The 16,094-nt window shown below is 42.7% G+C and overlaps 1 protein-coding gene across 1 annotated transcript in view; it reads right to left on the reverse strand.

Annotated features, from left to right (window-relative positions):
* LDLRAP1 (low density lipoprotein receptor adaptor protein 1) overlaps positions 1 to 16,094 on the reverse strand; it is a 255,666-nt gene that overhangs the window by 96,772 nt on the left and 142,800 nt on the right. Inside the window, exons 5-6 of the mRNA XM_078682712.1 lie at positions 14,715 to 14,787; positions 9,203 to 9,295 (exon numbers count right to left, since the gene is read on the reverse strand). Of these exons, the coding sequence (XP_078538838.1) occupies positions 9,203 to 9,295; positions 14,715 to 14,787 (166 nt within the window). The remainder of the gene's footprint in view (positions 1 to 9,202; positions 9,296 to 14,714; positions 14,788 to 16,094) is intronic.

The raw sequence follows: 16,094 nt of genomic DNA on the forward strand, positions 1-16,094 counted from the left end.
AAATGAAATAACTAACTAGTGAATTACAGTACTTTATAGAGTTTAACATGTTATGTTTCTAAACATTACACCCAAGGTAGATAGATACACACACCTTAACTATATTTGACATGCTTGGTAAAGGCATATGCGTTATAAAGATTAGCATGGTAAAGGCACCGCATGGGTAAAATTACGTTGTAAAGGATTTCCATTTTCATAGACGGATGCCTTTTGCAGAGGTAATATTATTGAAATTCTACTTTGCGGATTTCCTAGTGGTTCATGAGTGTTACCTCAACATACTGGTCTATACCGGTCTAAAAGGGCAAGCTTCAACTTTGCAAGTAGAGATATTTCCTTTATTGCTTTAGAATTACTATTTTATTTCCTAATTTTCTTGAGACCCCTTTATCTTTTATGTCTTTATTTCTAGAGATTTCTCTCCCCTGATTCTAATGTCCCAACAGCCGACCCTAAAGATAGTTGGGTTTCCAGAGTGCAAAAACCTGGAGTTCATCCTGAATAAAGAAATTTGAGCAATATTTACCATCCTAAGCTTTCAACTGCAAAACTTGAACTTTTGAAACTCAGGAACAAGTCCAGATCTGGAAAACACCATTGCGTCAGGTTTCAATAAACAGGAATTCAAGATTATTTCCCCCATCAGTGAATGTCATCCAAAATCAAAGCTGGCAGACTAACAACCGATTAAGCAAATGAACACAGAACTGAGGACTTGCATGAGAGATCATGTTAGCATTTATTGCCTTCAAGAGCTCATCGAGAAATCATTTTCCCTGATCTTTCACCTTAGTCACCAAGCACCACGGATGCCAGCTTAACCCCTTCCACGCGGGGCTAATTCAGGTGCCGGAGGGGTGCTTTTGGGGTGGTAAGGGGGCTGCGCGCGGCAGCGCGTTGCTGGTGACGAGCCAAGCTAGTCATGCTGCACAGTGGAGCTGTGATCATGACTCCGCCCACTACAATAGAACCCCCGCACGTGCGGGGAGTTAGCCACGCGTGGGCCGGCCGCGGCAGTTATGACGAGCTCAGCTAGTCATGAGCACAGCTCCACTGTGCCTCATGACGAGCTGAGCTAGTCATAAGCATGGAAGGGGTTAAGAACCAAAATTCCTTTTAAGCTACTTCCTATTGATGCTGCTACCTGAGAGGAAGGACAGAGGGGGTGGTCTGGTTTAGGTTTGTGGAAACAGTTTGGTTGCACTTAATAAACAATCTGGCTAATTTAGTAGTTTAGACTAAGGAAATTCAGGTTAGTGCTGCATGTATTCCAAACGCTCCCAATTTAACAGATTGATGTATATTTCTACACATGATTCAGCCATAGACCATTCAATTATTCCTGTGACTGCAGTCGGTCAAAAAAAAAAAAAAATAAATAAAAATAAAAATAAAAAGACATGTATTGGGTCTGGAAGTCACAAGATCAGAAACACAGCTGAATCTGCAGCTAAACATACAATAAAAATTGTGCAAGAAGAATTTTATGTTATTTTATTAATTCCAGGCTCCTCGCCTAGGTAAATTGTAGGGGGGGTGAATTCTTATTAAGTAAGAGTGTTGACGGTATTAAATTGTAGAGGAAATTATTCTGTAACAGGGGCGAGCTGCTGTGATAGCGGAGGAGCGTCGCCTCAAATATTCAGCAAAAAAAAGTTCATTTTTTTTAATTCCGCTGACTGAGCCAGGGAGACATGAGCAGTGCAGGGCCATGGCAGGAAGGAGAAGCGCTATGTGCACTAAAGTGTGCATGTCTGTTTGGCCGGCTGTTTTAGGCTTGCCAAACAGATATGCGCACTTCGACAATGTCTGAGTGGCAAACCCACTTGAGTTTTGTGGTGACCTCCGCGGTCTTGGAAAAAAAATTGAAAAATGGCAAAAACCTTTATAGCGCAACCCACTTAAGTCCATTTTCCAAAGCATGTAAAGTCAACCTTGTCAATTAAGCGGAGTTAGTGCTCTACAATAATAGACTCCCCCCTCCCGATGATATACTACAAAAGTCAGATAACAGGAAGGTAAAATATCAAAAGTCTTCAAACCAAACCTTAATCTGTATGGTCCATGCACAAGCAGACAGTTAAAAAAAAAAAAAAAGGAGGGAAGAAATATTTTTTTTGAATCAAACACTAAACTTCAGCACTGTACATATTTCGTGCTTCACTCTGGATTGTATTCATAGACCAATACAAGACATCTGGTTTGACAAAGGGCTTCATTAGCGAACACTCACTGATTAGAGTAATATATTTTTCACACAACATGCCTCTTCAGGGCATATATAGCTGTGTAAGACTATACAAATAATCTACATGACATAGTACAATACCACTACTACATGTATAGTACATTAGAACTAGACAACGCCGGTTCCTAAAAGCTAGAGAAATGTATACTCCAAACAAACCATGCCAAGAGGCAGCTGCAGTACAAAGGATCTTAAAGATGAGTTGTGCAATTTCACATACATTCATTAACAGAAATTAGCCAAGCACACTACGGAGTAATGCACTAGTTCTGCACCATGTTCACAATCAGAGTAAGGCAAAGCTTTATTGCCCCCAAGGTCTTCAAGCACACACCAGTAGTCCCACAGTGAAAAAGCAATATCACTCATTGAAAATAGCATACATTAATACATTGCCTAATGTAGGTTTAAGTGAAACCATTTCTGATAAGGATAATAGACGTCTGTAAGAAAGGTAAGTGATAGCACTTTTGGAACACCGGCCAGAGTTCTCAATTTTCTAGTTTCCAGCAGTTACATATCAAAGGGAAAAGCACACAGACGCATCCACAAGCCTCATGTTTTTCTAAAATTTGGTAAGTCTTTAGGAGTGATCCACTAGTCTGTGGCAAATCTGTAAAAACAAAAGTTTACATTAATCTAACTTTCACATCATGTATCAATACAGAATTCCCTTTAATAAATGCCTAAAAAAAACGTATCTGTGTCACCCAAGCCTAGTAAAGGGACTGATAAATGGCACTGTTTTCCATTCGACTCTTACACCATCATCGTGTTGGGTGGTGACCATCCTGGGTCTACAAATAGTCAGTTGACCACCGTTACAAATACTTTACCATGTCCCAGCACTAAATTTTGTTTGTAATTGACAAAGTTGGATATTTAGTTCCCTTGTGAAACTCCGTTTACAGTTGCTCGACCCAATATTCTTTCCCCTAAACACTCGGCCCTCAAATTGATCAAAATGCCTTCATTAGCCATGTGACAACATTGACCTTTAAAACTCCTTTTCCTGCCATCTCCAGTTTAACCTTCTCTCCAGTGTGGTGGGCATGAAGAGCAAGGAAAATGCTACTTAACCAGTATGCATCTGTTCTTGGCATATAGAGCTGTACAATCATATGCTTTAGCATAGATTGCCGTCTGGTGTTGGGTCCAGATGTTTGCACTTTGTTTTTCTTCGAAGAAGTCTTTCCAGTCACGAGGTAGGGGACTCCTTTTGGTGACAGTGCACATTGGCATAGACTCCATCCCTAGATTGTTTTGCTGTAAAGGGTGATTGCGTTAGCAAGAGTAGTAAAAGAGATGTCCATTTATAATGTATCTAAGTAAGATGGTACTGCAACAGGTAAAGGTACCCGGGGAGGCGGGTGGGCGCATATGATTCCACAGCTCTATATGCCAAGAACAGATGCATACTGGGTAAGACTATAGAGCAGTTATCTCCCAAAGCGGAGGCTAACCTGTAGCTGTTGCAGTGGTTTGAAATAGTGTTCTTAAAACTGCCTGGCCCACACTAGCTTGTTGTCTTGCTAACATCTACACAATAGTGTTTTGTGAATGTGTGTAGAGTAGACCATGTTGCAGCCCTACAGATGTCATCCAAGGGTATATTCCTTAGGAATGCCATAGAAGCTCCTAGTTTGCTTGTAGTGTGCTCTTGGTGGGGGGTGGGGGGCGGCCGAGGGAATTGTTAATGTGCGCTTCGCTTTAATGGAACATATTTGAATACACCTATCTACCGTGCAATACCCGCTTTTAAGGAATTGCCTTTATGTGGTGGTGCAAAAGCAACAAAAAGTGGTTTGGTTTTCCTAAAGGGTTTTGTCCTTTCTATGTAGTACAGTAATGCTCTTTTGACATCTAATGTGTGACAAGCACGCTCTGCCACTGAATCTGGTTGAGTGAAGAATACAGGCAACTCAGACTGGTTGATGTGAAAGGCAGATACAACTTTGGGATTAGTCTGAAGAACCACTTTATTTTGGTGTATTTACAAAAATGGTTTGTGTATAGTTGTGCCTGAAGCTCACCCACTTGCCTTGAGATGTGATGGAGAGAAGGAAGGCCACCTTCCATGTGTGAAATTGCAGTTCACATTTGTGCAATGGCTCAATGACCCATGAGTCTTGCAAGAACTGTGTTTAGGTTCCACACTGGAGAAAGTGGAAGTCTAGGATGAATGATTCTTGCAAGTCCTTCCAAAAAAGCTTTAATAGCAGGCACTCTAAACAGAGACAAGTGCTGTCTGTTTCGCAGGTATGCAGCTATGGCAGTAAGATAATATCTTATAGATTTATACACTAGATTAGAATGCTGTAGGTGTAACAGATAACAAATGTTTTGTATAGAAGCATCTAGTGGATTGATCCGATTGTTGTTACAATAAACTACAAACAGTTTCCACTTTGATGCATAGCATGCTCTTGTGGTAGTGAGTCTAGTCTCTTTGATGACATTCATGCAGTCTGGCGGAAGATTGAGGTAGCCAAACTATGATTTCAGGTGCCAGATCACAAGGTTGAGATGATTGGATCTGGATATCTTATCCCTCCATGGTTCTGAGTGAGAAACCTGGGGAAAGGTGTCTTTTTGGCGAGGAACTACAGATTTTTCCCACAGGGTTGTGAACCAGGGTTGTCGGGCCCACGTGGGAGCAACTAGGATCAGTGTCAAGGAGTTCTGTTAGAGTTTCCGAACCACTAATTGAATTAGTGGGAGAGGTGGAAAAGCATAAGCAAATCTTCCTGACTAATTCATCCATAGCAAGTTCAAGTTCGAAATTTGTATAGCGCACTACTCACCCAGAGGGTCTCAAGGCGCTTGAGGGAGGGGGGTACGTTACTTATCGAATATCCAGGTTTTTAGTGGTTTTCTGAAGGAGGTGGTTCTGTGTAAGGCGGAGGTGGGACGGGAGAGAATTCCAGGTTTTGGCCACTAAGTAGCAGAAGGATCTCCCCCCCCCCCCCCATGGTGGATCTTTGGATGCGTGGGATCATGGCGAGGGCTTGATTGGACGATCGTAGTTGGCGGTGGGGGTGTAAAAGGTCAGGCGCGTGTTGAGGTACTCTGGTCCTAGGTCGTAAAGTGCTTTGTGTGCGTGGGTGAGGAGACGCATCGTTATTCTCTTGTTGACGGGGAGCCAGTGGAGGTTTTTCAGGTGACCGGAAATGTGAGTTTGGCGGGGGATGTCTAGTATGAGTCTGGCAGAGGCGTTCTGGATACGTTGGAGTTTTTTCTGTAGTTTGGCTGTGGTTCCGGCGTACAGGGTGTCTCCATAGTCCAGCCGGCTTGTGACTAGTGCATGGGTGACCGTCTTTCTTGTTTCAGTGGGGATCCAACGAAAGATTTTTTTGAGCATACGTAGGATGTTGAAGCATGATGGTGAGACGGCGTTGACTTGTTTGGTCATCGAGAGGGAGGAGTCCAGGATGAAGCCCAGGTTGCGTGCGTGGTCTGTTGGTTTGGGTGCGTTTCCCAGGGCCGGTGGCCACCAAGAGTCTTCCCAGGCGGAGGGGGATGATCCTAAGATGAGGACTTCCGTTTTGTCAGAGTTCAGTTTTAAACGGCTGTTCTTCATCCACTCGGCTACTTCTTTCATCCCGTCGTGTAGGTTGGTTTTGGCAGAGTTTGGGTCTTTGGTGAGGGAGAGGATCAACTGGGTGTCGTCTGCGTAGGAAATGTTGAGGTTGTGTTGGCGCGCGATGGATGCAATGGGACTCATGTATACGTTGGAGGGTGGGACTGAGTGATGAACCTTGTGGAACGCCGCAGATGACTTCAGTGGCTTCCGATTTGAAGGGGGGGGGGTGGACTCTCTGGGTTCTTCCGGCGAGGAACGAGATGATCCAGTCCAATGCTTTTCCTTGTATTCCGACGCTGCTGAGGCATTGTATAAGGGTGCTGTGACAGACTGTGTCGAAGGCTGCGGAGAGGTCGAGTAGGATGAGGGCAACTGTTTCTCCGTTGTCCAGAAGAGTTTGAATGTCGTCTGTTGCTGCGATGAGGGCGGTCTCGGTGCTGTGTTTGGCTCAGAAGCCGGACTGTGATGGGTCGAGGGAGCCATTGGATTCGAGGAAGGTGGCGAGCTGACTGTTGACGGTTTTCTCAATGACTTTGGCAGGGAAAGGGAGGAGCGAAATGGGGCGATAGTTCTTAAGTTCAGTTGGGTCAGCTGTGGGTTTCTTCAGGAGGGCGCTGAGTTCGGCATGTTTCCAGCTTTCCGGGAAGGTAGCGGAGTTGAGGGAGCAGTTGATGACATCTCGGAGATGGGGTGCGATAATGGAGTCTGCCTTGTTGAAAATGTGGTGGGGACATGGGTCGGTTGGCGATCCTGAGTGGATGGAGTTCATCAGGCGGATGGTGTCTTCAGTGGTGATTGGGTTCCAGGCGCAAAGGTTGTTGGTGGGGGGTTTTTGTCCGGAGGTGGGTGGGGTGGATTGGTCGCCAAAGCTGTTATGTCAGCGATCTTGTTGTGGAAGAACGAGGCTAAAGAGTCGCAGAGGTCTTGAGAGGGAGCGATGTCGTTGGTGCCGGCAGTGGGGTTGGTAAACTCGACGATGTTGAATAATTCCTTGCTTGTGGGCGTTGTCGTCGAGTCGATCCTTGAGTGCTGATTTCTTGGTGGTTCTGATCAGTTGGTGGTGTTTGCGGGTGGCGTTCTTGAAGGTGGTCAAGTTGTCAGAGGTTGGGTTTTTTCGCCATGCTTTCTCGAGGCGCGACAGATCTTTTTGGATTTCTTAAGGTAGTCATTGAACCAGGGGGATTTTTTGCTACCTTGTAATATGTGATGGTTTTTCAAGGGTGCTAATTCGTCAGCGCTGTGGGTGATCCATTGTGTGAGGTTGATGGCTGCTTGGTTAGGGTCCAATGATTTGGTGCAGCGATGTGAAGAGCTGATCGGTGGTAATTTTATTCCAGTTTCTGCGGGGAATTGGTTGTGGGTGGTTGTGGGTCGTGGTCTTTTTGTAGTTGAAGTGAAAGCAGCTGTGGTCCGTCCAATGGAGTCCTGTGGCATGGTCGAAGGAGATGTGCTTGCTAGAGGAGAAGATTGGGTCGAGCGTGTGTCCGGCATAGTGGGTGGGGGTGTCTACAAGTTGTTTGAGTCCGAGATTGGCGAGGTTGTCCAGAAGGGTGGTGATGTTGCTGTCGTTCTTTTCCAGGTGGAAGTTGAGGTCTCCCAGTAGAATGTAGTCCTCGGAGGGGAGGGCATGTGGGCTGATGAAGTCAGCGATGTCTTCGCTGAATTGTGTGCGGGGGCCAGGTGGTGTGTAGATGAGGGTACCTCTGAGTGTGGTCTTGGGGTTGATGTGAATCTGGAAGTGAAGGTGTTCGGCAGTTGCGAGGGTGTCGTCAGAGCTGGTCGTGATGCGGATGGTGTTCTTATGGACGATGGCGATGCCTCCACCGGTTTGGTTGAGGCAATCCTTTCGTAAGATTTTGTAGTCGTCCGGGATGGCTATGGCGATGTCGGGCGCTGATGAGGCGTTCATCCAGGTTTCTGTAAGAAAGGCGACGTCCGGCAATGTGGTGACTAGTAGGTTCCAAAGTTCAGTAGCGTGTTTGTGAACCGATCGGGTATTGAGCAGGATACATTTCAGGTGGTTAGTTACGGGGTTCTGTTTGTAGTTTGTGGATTTGGTGTGGATCCTGATGCTGTCGAACTTGCAGGAGTGGCAGGTGACGGGTCCGTGGGCGAGTTCTGGGGCGGCTTGGTAGCAGTGTGGGAGACGGCCGGGGTTTAGAGCTGAGAGGGTGGCGGCGGAGTACGTTATGCGGGTGGGGTGGGTTATGCGGGGGCCAGGGGGGTTTGGCGCTGGGCGCGGTCCAGACGCGGACGGGCGTAGACTGGCTTACCTTTGGCTGCGCGTGAACGCTGCACGTATGTTGCTCTGACACAAGTGGATAGTGGGGGGGCGGGGCGAGGGAGGAGCAGCTGGGAGGCGGGAGCGGGGTGGAGAGCCGGGCTGGGAGGCACAACAACAAACAAAATGGCAGTAGAACCAAAAGCGAAACAGGACGAGATTGGGGCACAACCTTATTTATCGCTATTAAATGGGCAGTGGCAGCGGCACAATCGGGCACAAATAAATAAAGCAGGCAAAGCGAGCAATGCACAGATGAATAATAATTGAAGAGCAGTCTAGCAGAAAGCGCTAAGATATCGATATGATCAGGCACAATTAATTGCAGTAAGCAGTGCGCAATTGAATTCAATGGCAATGAGCAGTCTGGCAGTAAGCGCTACGATACCAATTAGTGAGCAGGGAGCAGCGTGAGGAGCGACCGCGTCTGAGCAAGTCAGGACGGTCACAGCGCTTGAACGAGCAGGTAGAGCCTTAACTTTAGTGGGAGGGAGGAGCAGCTGGGAGGCGGGAGCGGGGTGGCCTTTGGGCAATGGGTGTGGGTACCTGGATGCAAAGCTTGGGCATTTTGCATTGTGTGGTAAACCAATATATTTCTGGGTTTCCCCACATTTGGGAGAACAGGAGAAGGACTGGAGGATGTAGTTCCCATTCGTGGATCTGCTGTCACTGACGACTGAGCACATCTGCAATCTGGTTGTTCACTCCTAGGAGGTGTTCTGCAAGGAGCTCTATTTTTTTGCGGTATGGCCTATCTCCAAAAGCTTTGAGCTAGTTGTGAAAGCTGTAGAGTGTGTGCCCATGCGCACTATCACCGAAAGGAGTCTTCTACCTAATGACTGGAATACATCTTTGAAGATAAACTAAGTGCAAACATCCAGAATCCACACTAGATGGCGATCTATGCTAAAGCATATGATCTACAGCTTATATGCCTCGAACCTTTTGTTCCTGCCACCCAAAGACCACGTTTTTCAAAAACAATCAGCACCAGCCATAACTGGAGCTTCAGCTTTTGCAACAAACAAAGCCATGTGAAACACTTTAGGAAGATTTCAAACATTAGAAAACTGGTTTTCAAACTCACCACCCTTGAGACTGGTAAGACTTGCAGAGCCATCGGACTGAGAACTGCTAGCACCATCGCCATCCGAACCAGACTTAGCTCGTTTATCTTTTCCTTTAAAAGAAAGTGTTAAAATCATTGTGATTTTTGTTAAGCCTACTCTGAAAGGGAAGGTGGATATTAATACTTCAATTTTAACAGTTAGGTAAAAAAACTTTTGAGAAATCGAATAATCACAAAAGTATACATATAAAATACATAACACAAAATTTCTAATTTGTAGTAGGATGTCAATGAAAGAAAAATGAGGCAACATATCTTCTGTAACAATCTGATAAAATCACAGCATTAAAACAAGGTTAAAAAAAATAAATGGACAAAACATAATTATTTAAACAGGATCATTCACCGCCCATTGATCACCCCGGCTAACAAAATAAAAAAAAACGAGTCTGCTAAAAGCAAATGGTAGGCGATTTTAGCATTTGAAGAAAGGCAGGCCTCACTTGATTGAAATTCATAGGCAAAAGGAGAGGTCTGATGAATTTATGGCGACGATAGATGAATCTAGGGCATACCATAACAATGTAAAGGGTGTCAGCGAGAAACTCACAGGAACAACTTGGAAGGTCTGAAACTTTACACCAAGACCAGGATTATTAGCATCTCCTACAGTAGTGGTATAATATTGAACAAAGGTGATCAACATTGGACTGGCCTAGTATTGAGATTGCAGAAATTTCCAAGTGAGCTGGTGTCACCAACAGGAAGTCTGTAATATTTAAACTGATGCAAGATCCAAGTTAGATTGAAAACTAACCATAATGTCTAACAGCAGCCGAGGCTATGAAGGAGTGCATAGCACATAAAACCACAGTTGAGATGTGCATTTTGTCTATCCTTATATGCCTCTCAGCACACTCCTATGTAGTGTACAGGTTACAAAGACTATTGAGTTTCGAAAAATATTTTAAACAAAACCAAGACAATCAGTCTACTATTACAAAAATGAAACCACTATACACCAACATTGCTGTGGTCACAGACCTGAAAATACATTCAGGTGATACTACACAACTCCCAGTATGGAAAAAATAAAATATATATATATATATATATATATATATATATATATATATATATATATATATATATATATATATATAAAGTCAAGTCAAAAAATATGTTTATTATGACCTTAGTCTTTAAACAATGCGATGAACATGGTCCAGGAAGGAATTTACACATTAAATTCATAAAACCTTTTTAAAAAGTTAATCCGTTAAAAACCATCTACCCACCATTATTCAAAGTACAAAAATACCAATGAGAAATTGTTTCCATTTCTTAAAACCTATATTTACATTTAAAAAATCTATAAGCTATCTCACCCCTAAAAGCGATTTCATTCTACTAAAATTTCCTACAGTACTACCGTTATTCCTGGGTTCTCTGATCCTTCAAGATCCCCTTTATAAATTTCCCCAGGGCAATTACGATATCCATTGAAGGTAATTCGGTTAGAAGGCTAGCTGCCTGCGACCTTGTTTTTATATCATATTTTAAAAATACTGGACGCAGCCACAGTTTTCTCTGCACTATGAGTGTCAGACAGTCTAGCAAAATATGTAGATCTCCTTTCATTCCTAGCGCACACCTACAGAGACCTTGCTGGTCTAACATTTTTGTTTTGAGGTCTCTGTTTACTAACCATGGGTTAATCCCAATCCGTAGCCTCAGGCGCTAGATATATATAGATATATATAGATATATATAGATATATACACACACACACATACACACACACACACCTCACTAGCGCACTAATTGAAAGACAAAGCTTCATAGCACATAAGTTCTGTACAACAAACAACAAAAACACTGAATATAAAGCTTCTGAAGCCAAGGAAAATGGTTTCACTGATGCATTCTGGTGATGGGCAGGGACAGGTGCGGGATGAGAACATGCTGCCGCTCAACTCACTGAAAGTACATTTGGCAGGAGACTGCGGCAGTGGGCGAAGGAGTGCAAACACAATTTTGAAGGGGTGGTAAGCGGGGGAAATTCAAAGTACCATGAAAGCATTCTTTGGGTATTCGTATTGTTTCCACCCCACACACACACACACACACACGTAAGATTCAAGAAAATAACTTGGTTTTCCAGAATATCATTTGGGTAGGAAGTAATGTGGCACGGAGACTGGGTGCACAGCTCCAATGCCAGATGTCCACTGGTTTTCAAAGATACAAATTAATGTAATAATCGGAGAACCACCCCACATAAGTATGTTGTACTTTTAGAACAATTTTCAGGTGTACGAGAGCAAAATGCATTAGATTCATATAGCATCATGACATTATATCACTATGGTAACAGTAACTTCAGCTCTTATTCAAATGTCCCAGACCCTGATTTATTGTAGATCTATCTAAAAGTGATCATATCACAGTTCAACCAAAGATCGGAAAAAAGATTGTAATTTTTAAAAACCAAATACCCGAAATTAGCTTAATCTTCAATTCTGACCCCAAAGTCCGGCTGAAGTGTTTTGCAGCTATAATCATTCTTATTTAGGGTTCATCTATCATATTCTATTATGCTTCCATGTCCATAGGAGGCAATAAAAGTTCATATGCAAAAAGAGATCCTGAAGTATTAGATTTAGTGGTGGGCTCTGGTGATTGGCATGGTCCACAAGAACAACTCTATAAACATAATCACCTCAGTGGTAAGGTTTAAAAATACCTCGGTTTGTGGGTAAGTGAGTGATTCTTATTTGTTGATAAGGCCCTCAAGTCTGCCATTAATGCCACGAATACACGTTTTGGATTATTTATTTTTTTAAAACACAAGACCAGCTTTTCCATCAATTTTCCAATATTCCACAAAAATGAATGAAGAACTGAAAAAAAATTGCAAGTAGGCTTGTTATCTTAAAATCGTGGTCTTGAAACCAAACGTGCAGGGAGAGCTACTGTGCAAAGTACGTTAAAAAGAAACGTTTTAAAGAAGTTTAGAAGGGAAAAAAAACAATGACTTTCATTTGAAGAGGGATCAAGTACCTTCAGAGGAACGGTTTTAAAGGTATCCAAAGCCTTAATGAGAAGAACCCGAACAAGTGGTATGTGCACTAGCAAAAATCCACTGCCTGAGAATGCAGGATATGCAATGCCCAGTACGGCAAATTTCAGACAGCTTTAATGTCATATTACAGAATATTTTACATTAAAAAAAGGCTAGCATAAGCGCAATGAAATATTTGATGATTCATGAGATTTGAATCGTAATCGTCTTATCTGGTGGGCTTCCTTCCCAACCTCTCCCATCCTGCCTGGTGAATTGAGAACCATTCTTGCATCCATTTTGGATATCCCTCTGGTTCACAGGACCTTTGAAGTCAGAAGTCAGTAAAGCGGAGGTGAAAGTTACTAAGTACAATACTTTGGATCCTGCACAGCTGCAATCCGTATATGCTAAGCAAGCAGCCTTAAGAATCTGAGTTGAATGTACTTGAAGTCTAGTCTACACTTGGAATAAGCCTCAGCCAAAGCAAGGGAGGCATAGCTGTATGCATGTTCATTTCACAAGAACATTTGCATCACTTTCATGACAAATAGTGCACTGAAGTGCCTGTGGCACACTTGACGGAGAAGAACACGAGGAGCATTGATCAGTGCTTTCACTACTATAATGGGCCAGTCCCGGTGTTCACACTTGATCAATGGTGTTGATAGTTTTCTGATGGGACAATGGTCCACATACAGCACTAAGGAAAGGTTTTAGGGTTTTGTGAAACCTCGTTTTTCTCTCAATAATTATGTAACTTTGGTGACATTTAAAGAGTTTGACTGTGGGAGCTAGAATTCTCAATACGGAAAACAAAATTAAAAATTTGGAATCCGCACAGACATTAGTGCCCCCTTTAATATAGATGCACTTACAGATGCACTTGAATTAAATAAAGATGACTTTGAACATTGTGCAAACAGAGAGAATAAAAGGGGGAGGGCTGAGAAAGATCAGAAGGACCAGATTTAGAAACCTTTATGAAATGCCTCTTTTGCAATGGCAGACTATGACCACATCCTGATTATTCAACGGGATGCACAGAGTAGGTCTAAAGATTGGAGTAGGAAGGGAAACCAAAGACGTTCTAGCAAAATTACACCGCTTTCAGGTCAAGGTGCAGGTCATAAGAGAAGCACGATGGAAAGAATCTTAAAGGCTCTGAATGCCCTCACCCAAGATGAAGCAAGGTTAAGTTGAAATCTCACAACGACCCCATTAAGGCCTTCAATAGTAAGAGGGAATATATTCTGGTTATTGCGGGGTTACTAAGAATGTACACAAAATAGTAATGGATGGAATGCTTGGATTAATCTCAGTCACTGGTAATTACTCAGGCTACATCATGATCCCAGCCCATCATTTTGCACACCATGCCATCTCAGTTTGTTTTGAGTTCTGAAATTGGTTATTAGTCCAATTGGGGCAAGGAGCTCCACAAGGTACCTTTCAAGGGTTAAAGAGCTCTACAGGGTACATTTCAAGGGCTGATTCTTTCACTCTGCCATCTAAGAATTATCATGACTGTTACTAAACGATTAAAGAGGTTATCATTGAACATTAAGGGCCTTAACTCTCCAAACAAAAAGAGCAAAGATCTGGCCTTTTGTTTGGGAGGAGAGATTGAGGCATTGTTATGATCCAAAAAACACTTTGAAGTAACAGATTAGTCACAATTTCAACACAAACCACACTCGCAAGCCTATTACTCAACACAAAGGTGCAACTCTGTTTTTACCATAAGTCAGTACATTTTACATCCATACAAGAGAAAAAACAAGCATTTGCAATACAATCGGTCTCGCCTTTGGGACCATTACCATATATGTATTTAGCCATGCACCACATTAGCCAGGGTGCTGAAACATCTACTGTTCTGTAACAAGGAGGGAAATAGGCACCAAACTGACACAGCAGGTATGGGAACACATGGAGGGAAATATTGGCTTTCAGCTATAAATGGTATAGTTCAAAGCTCCGTTTTTAATATAAAATTGGGGCCTTCGGGGGTCATATCCCCGAAAAGACAAGATTTGAAACAAATATTGTCTACGGGTGCTCGTGGAAGACAATTTCTATGGACTGGAATCTAGAGAATGCTAAAGTGATTCGGGTATTTTACTGACCTCTGCTGGTCATTTTCTATCAAGACAGTTAAATAGAGGCAGTTGAACAGAAAAAAGTCCCTACGCGGAAGCAGACAAGTCCTAGGGCTGATCTCCAGAGCCCACAAAGTACATACACAAGTATATACTAAAATATATACTAAAGTTTATAGAAGAGGCCTGGAATGCTGGACCTAGAAAGATAAGGGAAGGCCAAACAGTTTGTATGGAACACCTATCATGGTGAAAACATTTAGATTTTCCTCTAAAACATCAATATTTGACCCCATCAGATCTTCGGGTCCATAAACGGTCATGACGTTTTTCTAATTAGAGAACAAAAACAAATGTCACTCACCTTCTCTTGAAACTTGCCAGAATTCAAAAGCTACTTTGAAAGCTTGAGCTACAGTTAATGTAACTGCCTGTGCCTGAAACAAAGAGAATTTTCTTTACTTTCACATGTTTGTTCCTTGATGTCAAAGCAATTCATACTAAATTATTTAACATTCTTTTACCATTGTGTTTCAGATGAAAATAAATCTATGCATGGGCATAATTGCAGTTATCCCTTTCTGAAAGAAAACAGTTTCTTCTGGCATCCAACTTTATGCAGAGAAAGTGAGAATTAATTCGGTCCACATAATGGAGTGTTAATTACAAATCTTGAAATTAAAAACTAAAAGAAATTAGATTAAAACCATTAGTATGAATGCGAACCAGATTGAGACCCAGTTTGCTCATGTAAATACATTCAACTAGAACTGATAGTGCGAGACTTTGTATAGTGTTAACCTGTAAACCGACATTTGCTTAATTGTTCCTTCACACCAAGAGGGATTTAAAAAATGTAAAGATCTTCGAGGGCCTGGACCTCAGTAAAACATAGTCGTGTGTAACACAATGGTCCCTTTTTTCACATAAAAAGTGGATTTACACCCTTATTGGTAAATGAGCAATGTTTCTTTTAGAGTAATATTTCATCCCAAACATGAACCTCTGAAACTAATAATGCCCTAACTAACCTAGAACGGTTGAGCCTTATTTACAAGGTTAAATACACGCATGAGGGAAACAACTTATTCTAAACTTAAACTCCAATATGGTCTGCAAGTCGAAATTATATGGAGTTTAAAACTGCGGCAGAAAGGTTTTCATATAGAAAATGACAGGTAGAAAAATATGCCCGCTTTATAACGTGAAAGAATCCTGAAAATGAATCATTACTAATGACAATCTGCCTTGTGTTTCAAACGTGACATGCAGACATTTGGTGCTGAAAATAAGGCTTGCTAGTCAAAGGCCTTTAACCATGCACAAAATATAATTTATATTTTGACTGACTAGTTTAGATTCCTCTTAATAGAATGCGTTTTTAACTTACAATAATTATTAAAAGTGTGCTGCAAGACTTCTGGAAGAGGCTCATGGCTACGGAGTGCCACGCCTCCGAGTAGCCAGGCGACGCTTCACTCCGCCCCTCAGCAATGGCAAGCAGCGGCGGCAGCAGCTTCTACTTTTCCGTCTTGCCGTTATATGCAATGTCTACGATGCTCTGTATGCCGGGTGAGCCGTCCTCACGTTTACATGCTCACATGCTGCGAGGTAGGTTATTTCAGCAGTTCAGCGGCAGCAAGCAGCAGTAGGAGGCACAGAGGATACAAAGCCTTCAAGCGGATTTTAAGACCGACGAGCCTCCGTAAAAACCTTGATCTCTCCTGCGCAGAGGTGATGAGAA

The sequence above is a fragment of the Lissotriton helveticus genome, chromosome 3_1 (genome assembly GCF_964261635.1).
Source record: "Lissotriton helveticus chromosome 3_1, aLisHel1.1, whole genome shotgun sequence".
NCBI classification, from domain to species: Eukaryota; Metazoa; Chordata; class Amphibia; order Caudata; family Salamandridae; genus Lissotriton; species Lissotriton helveticus.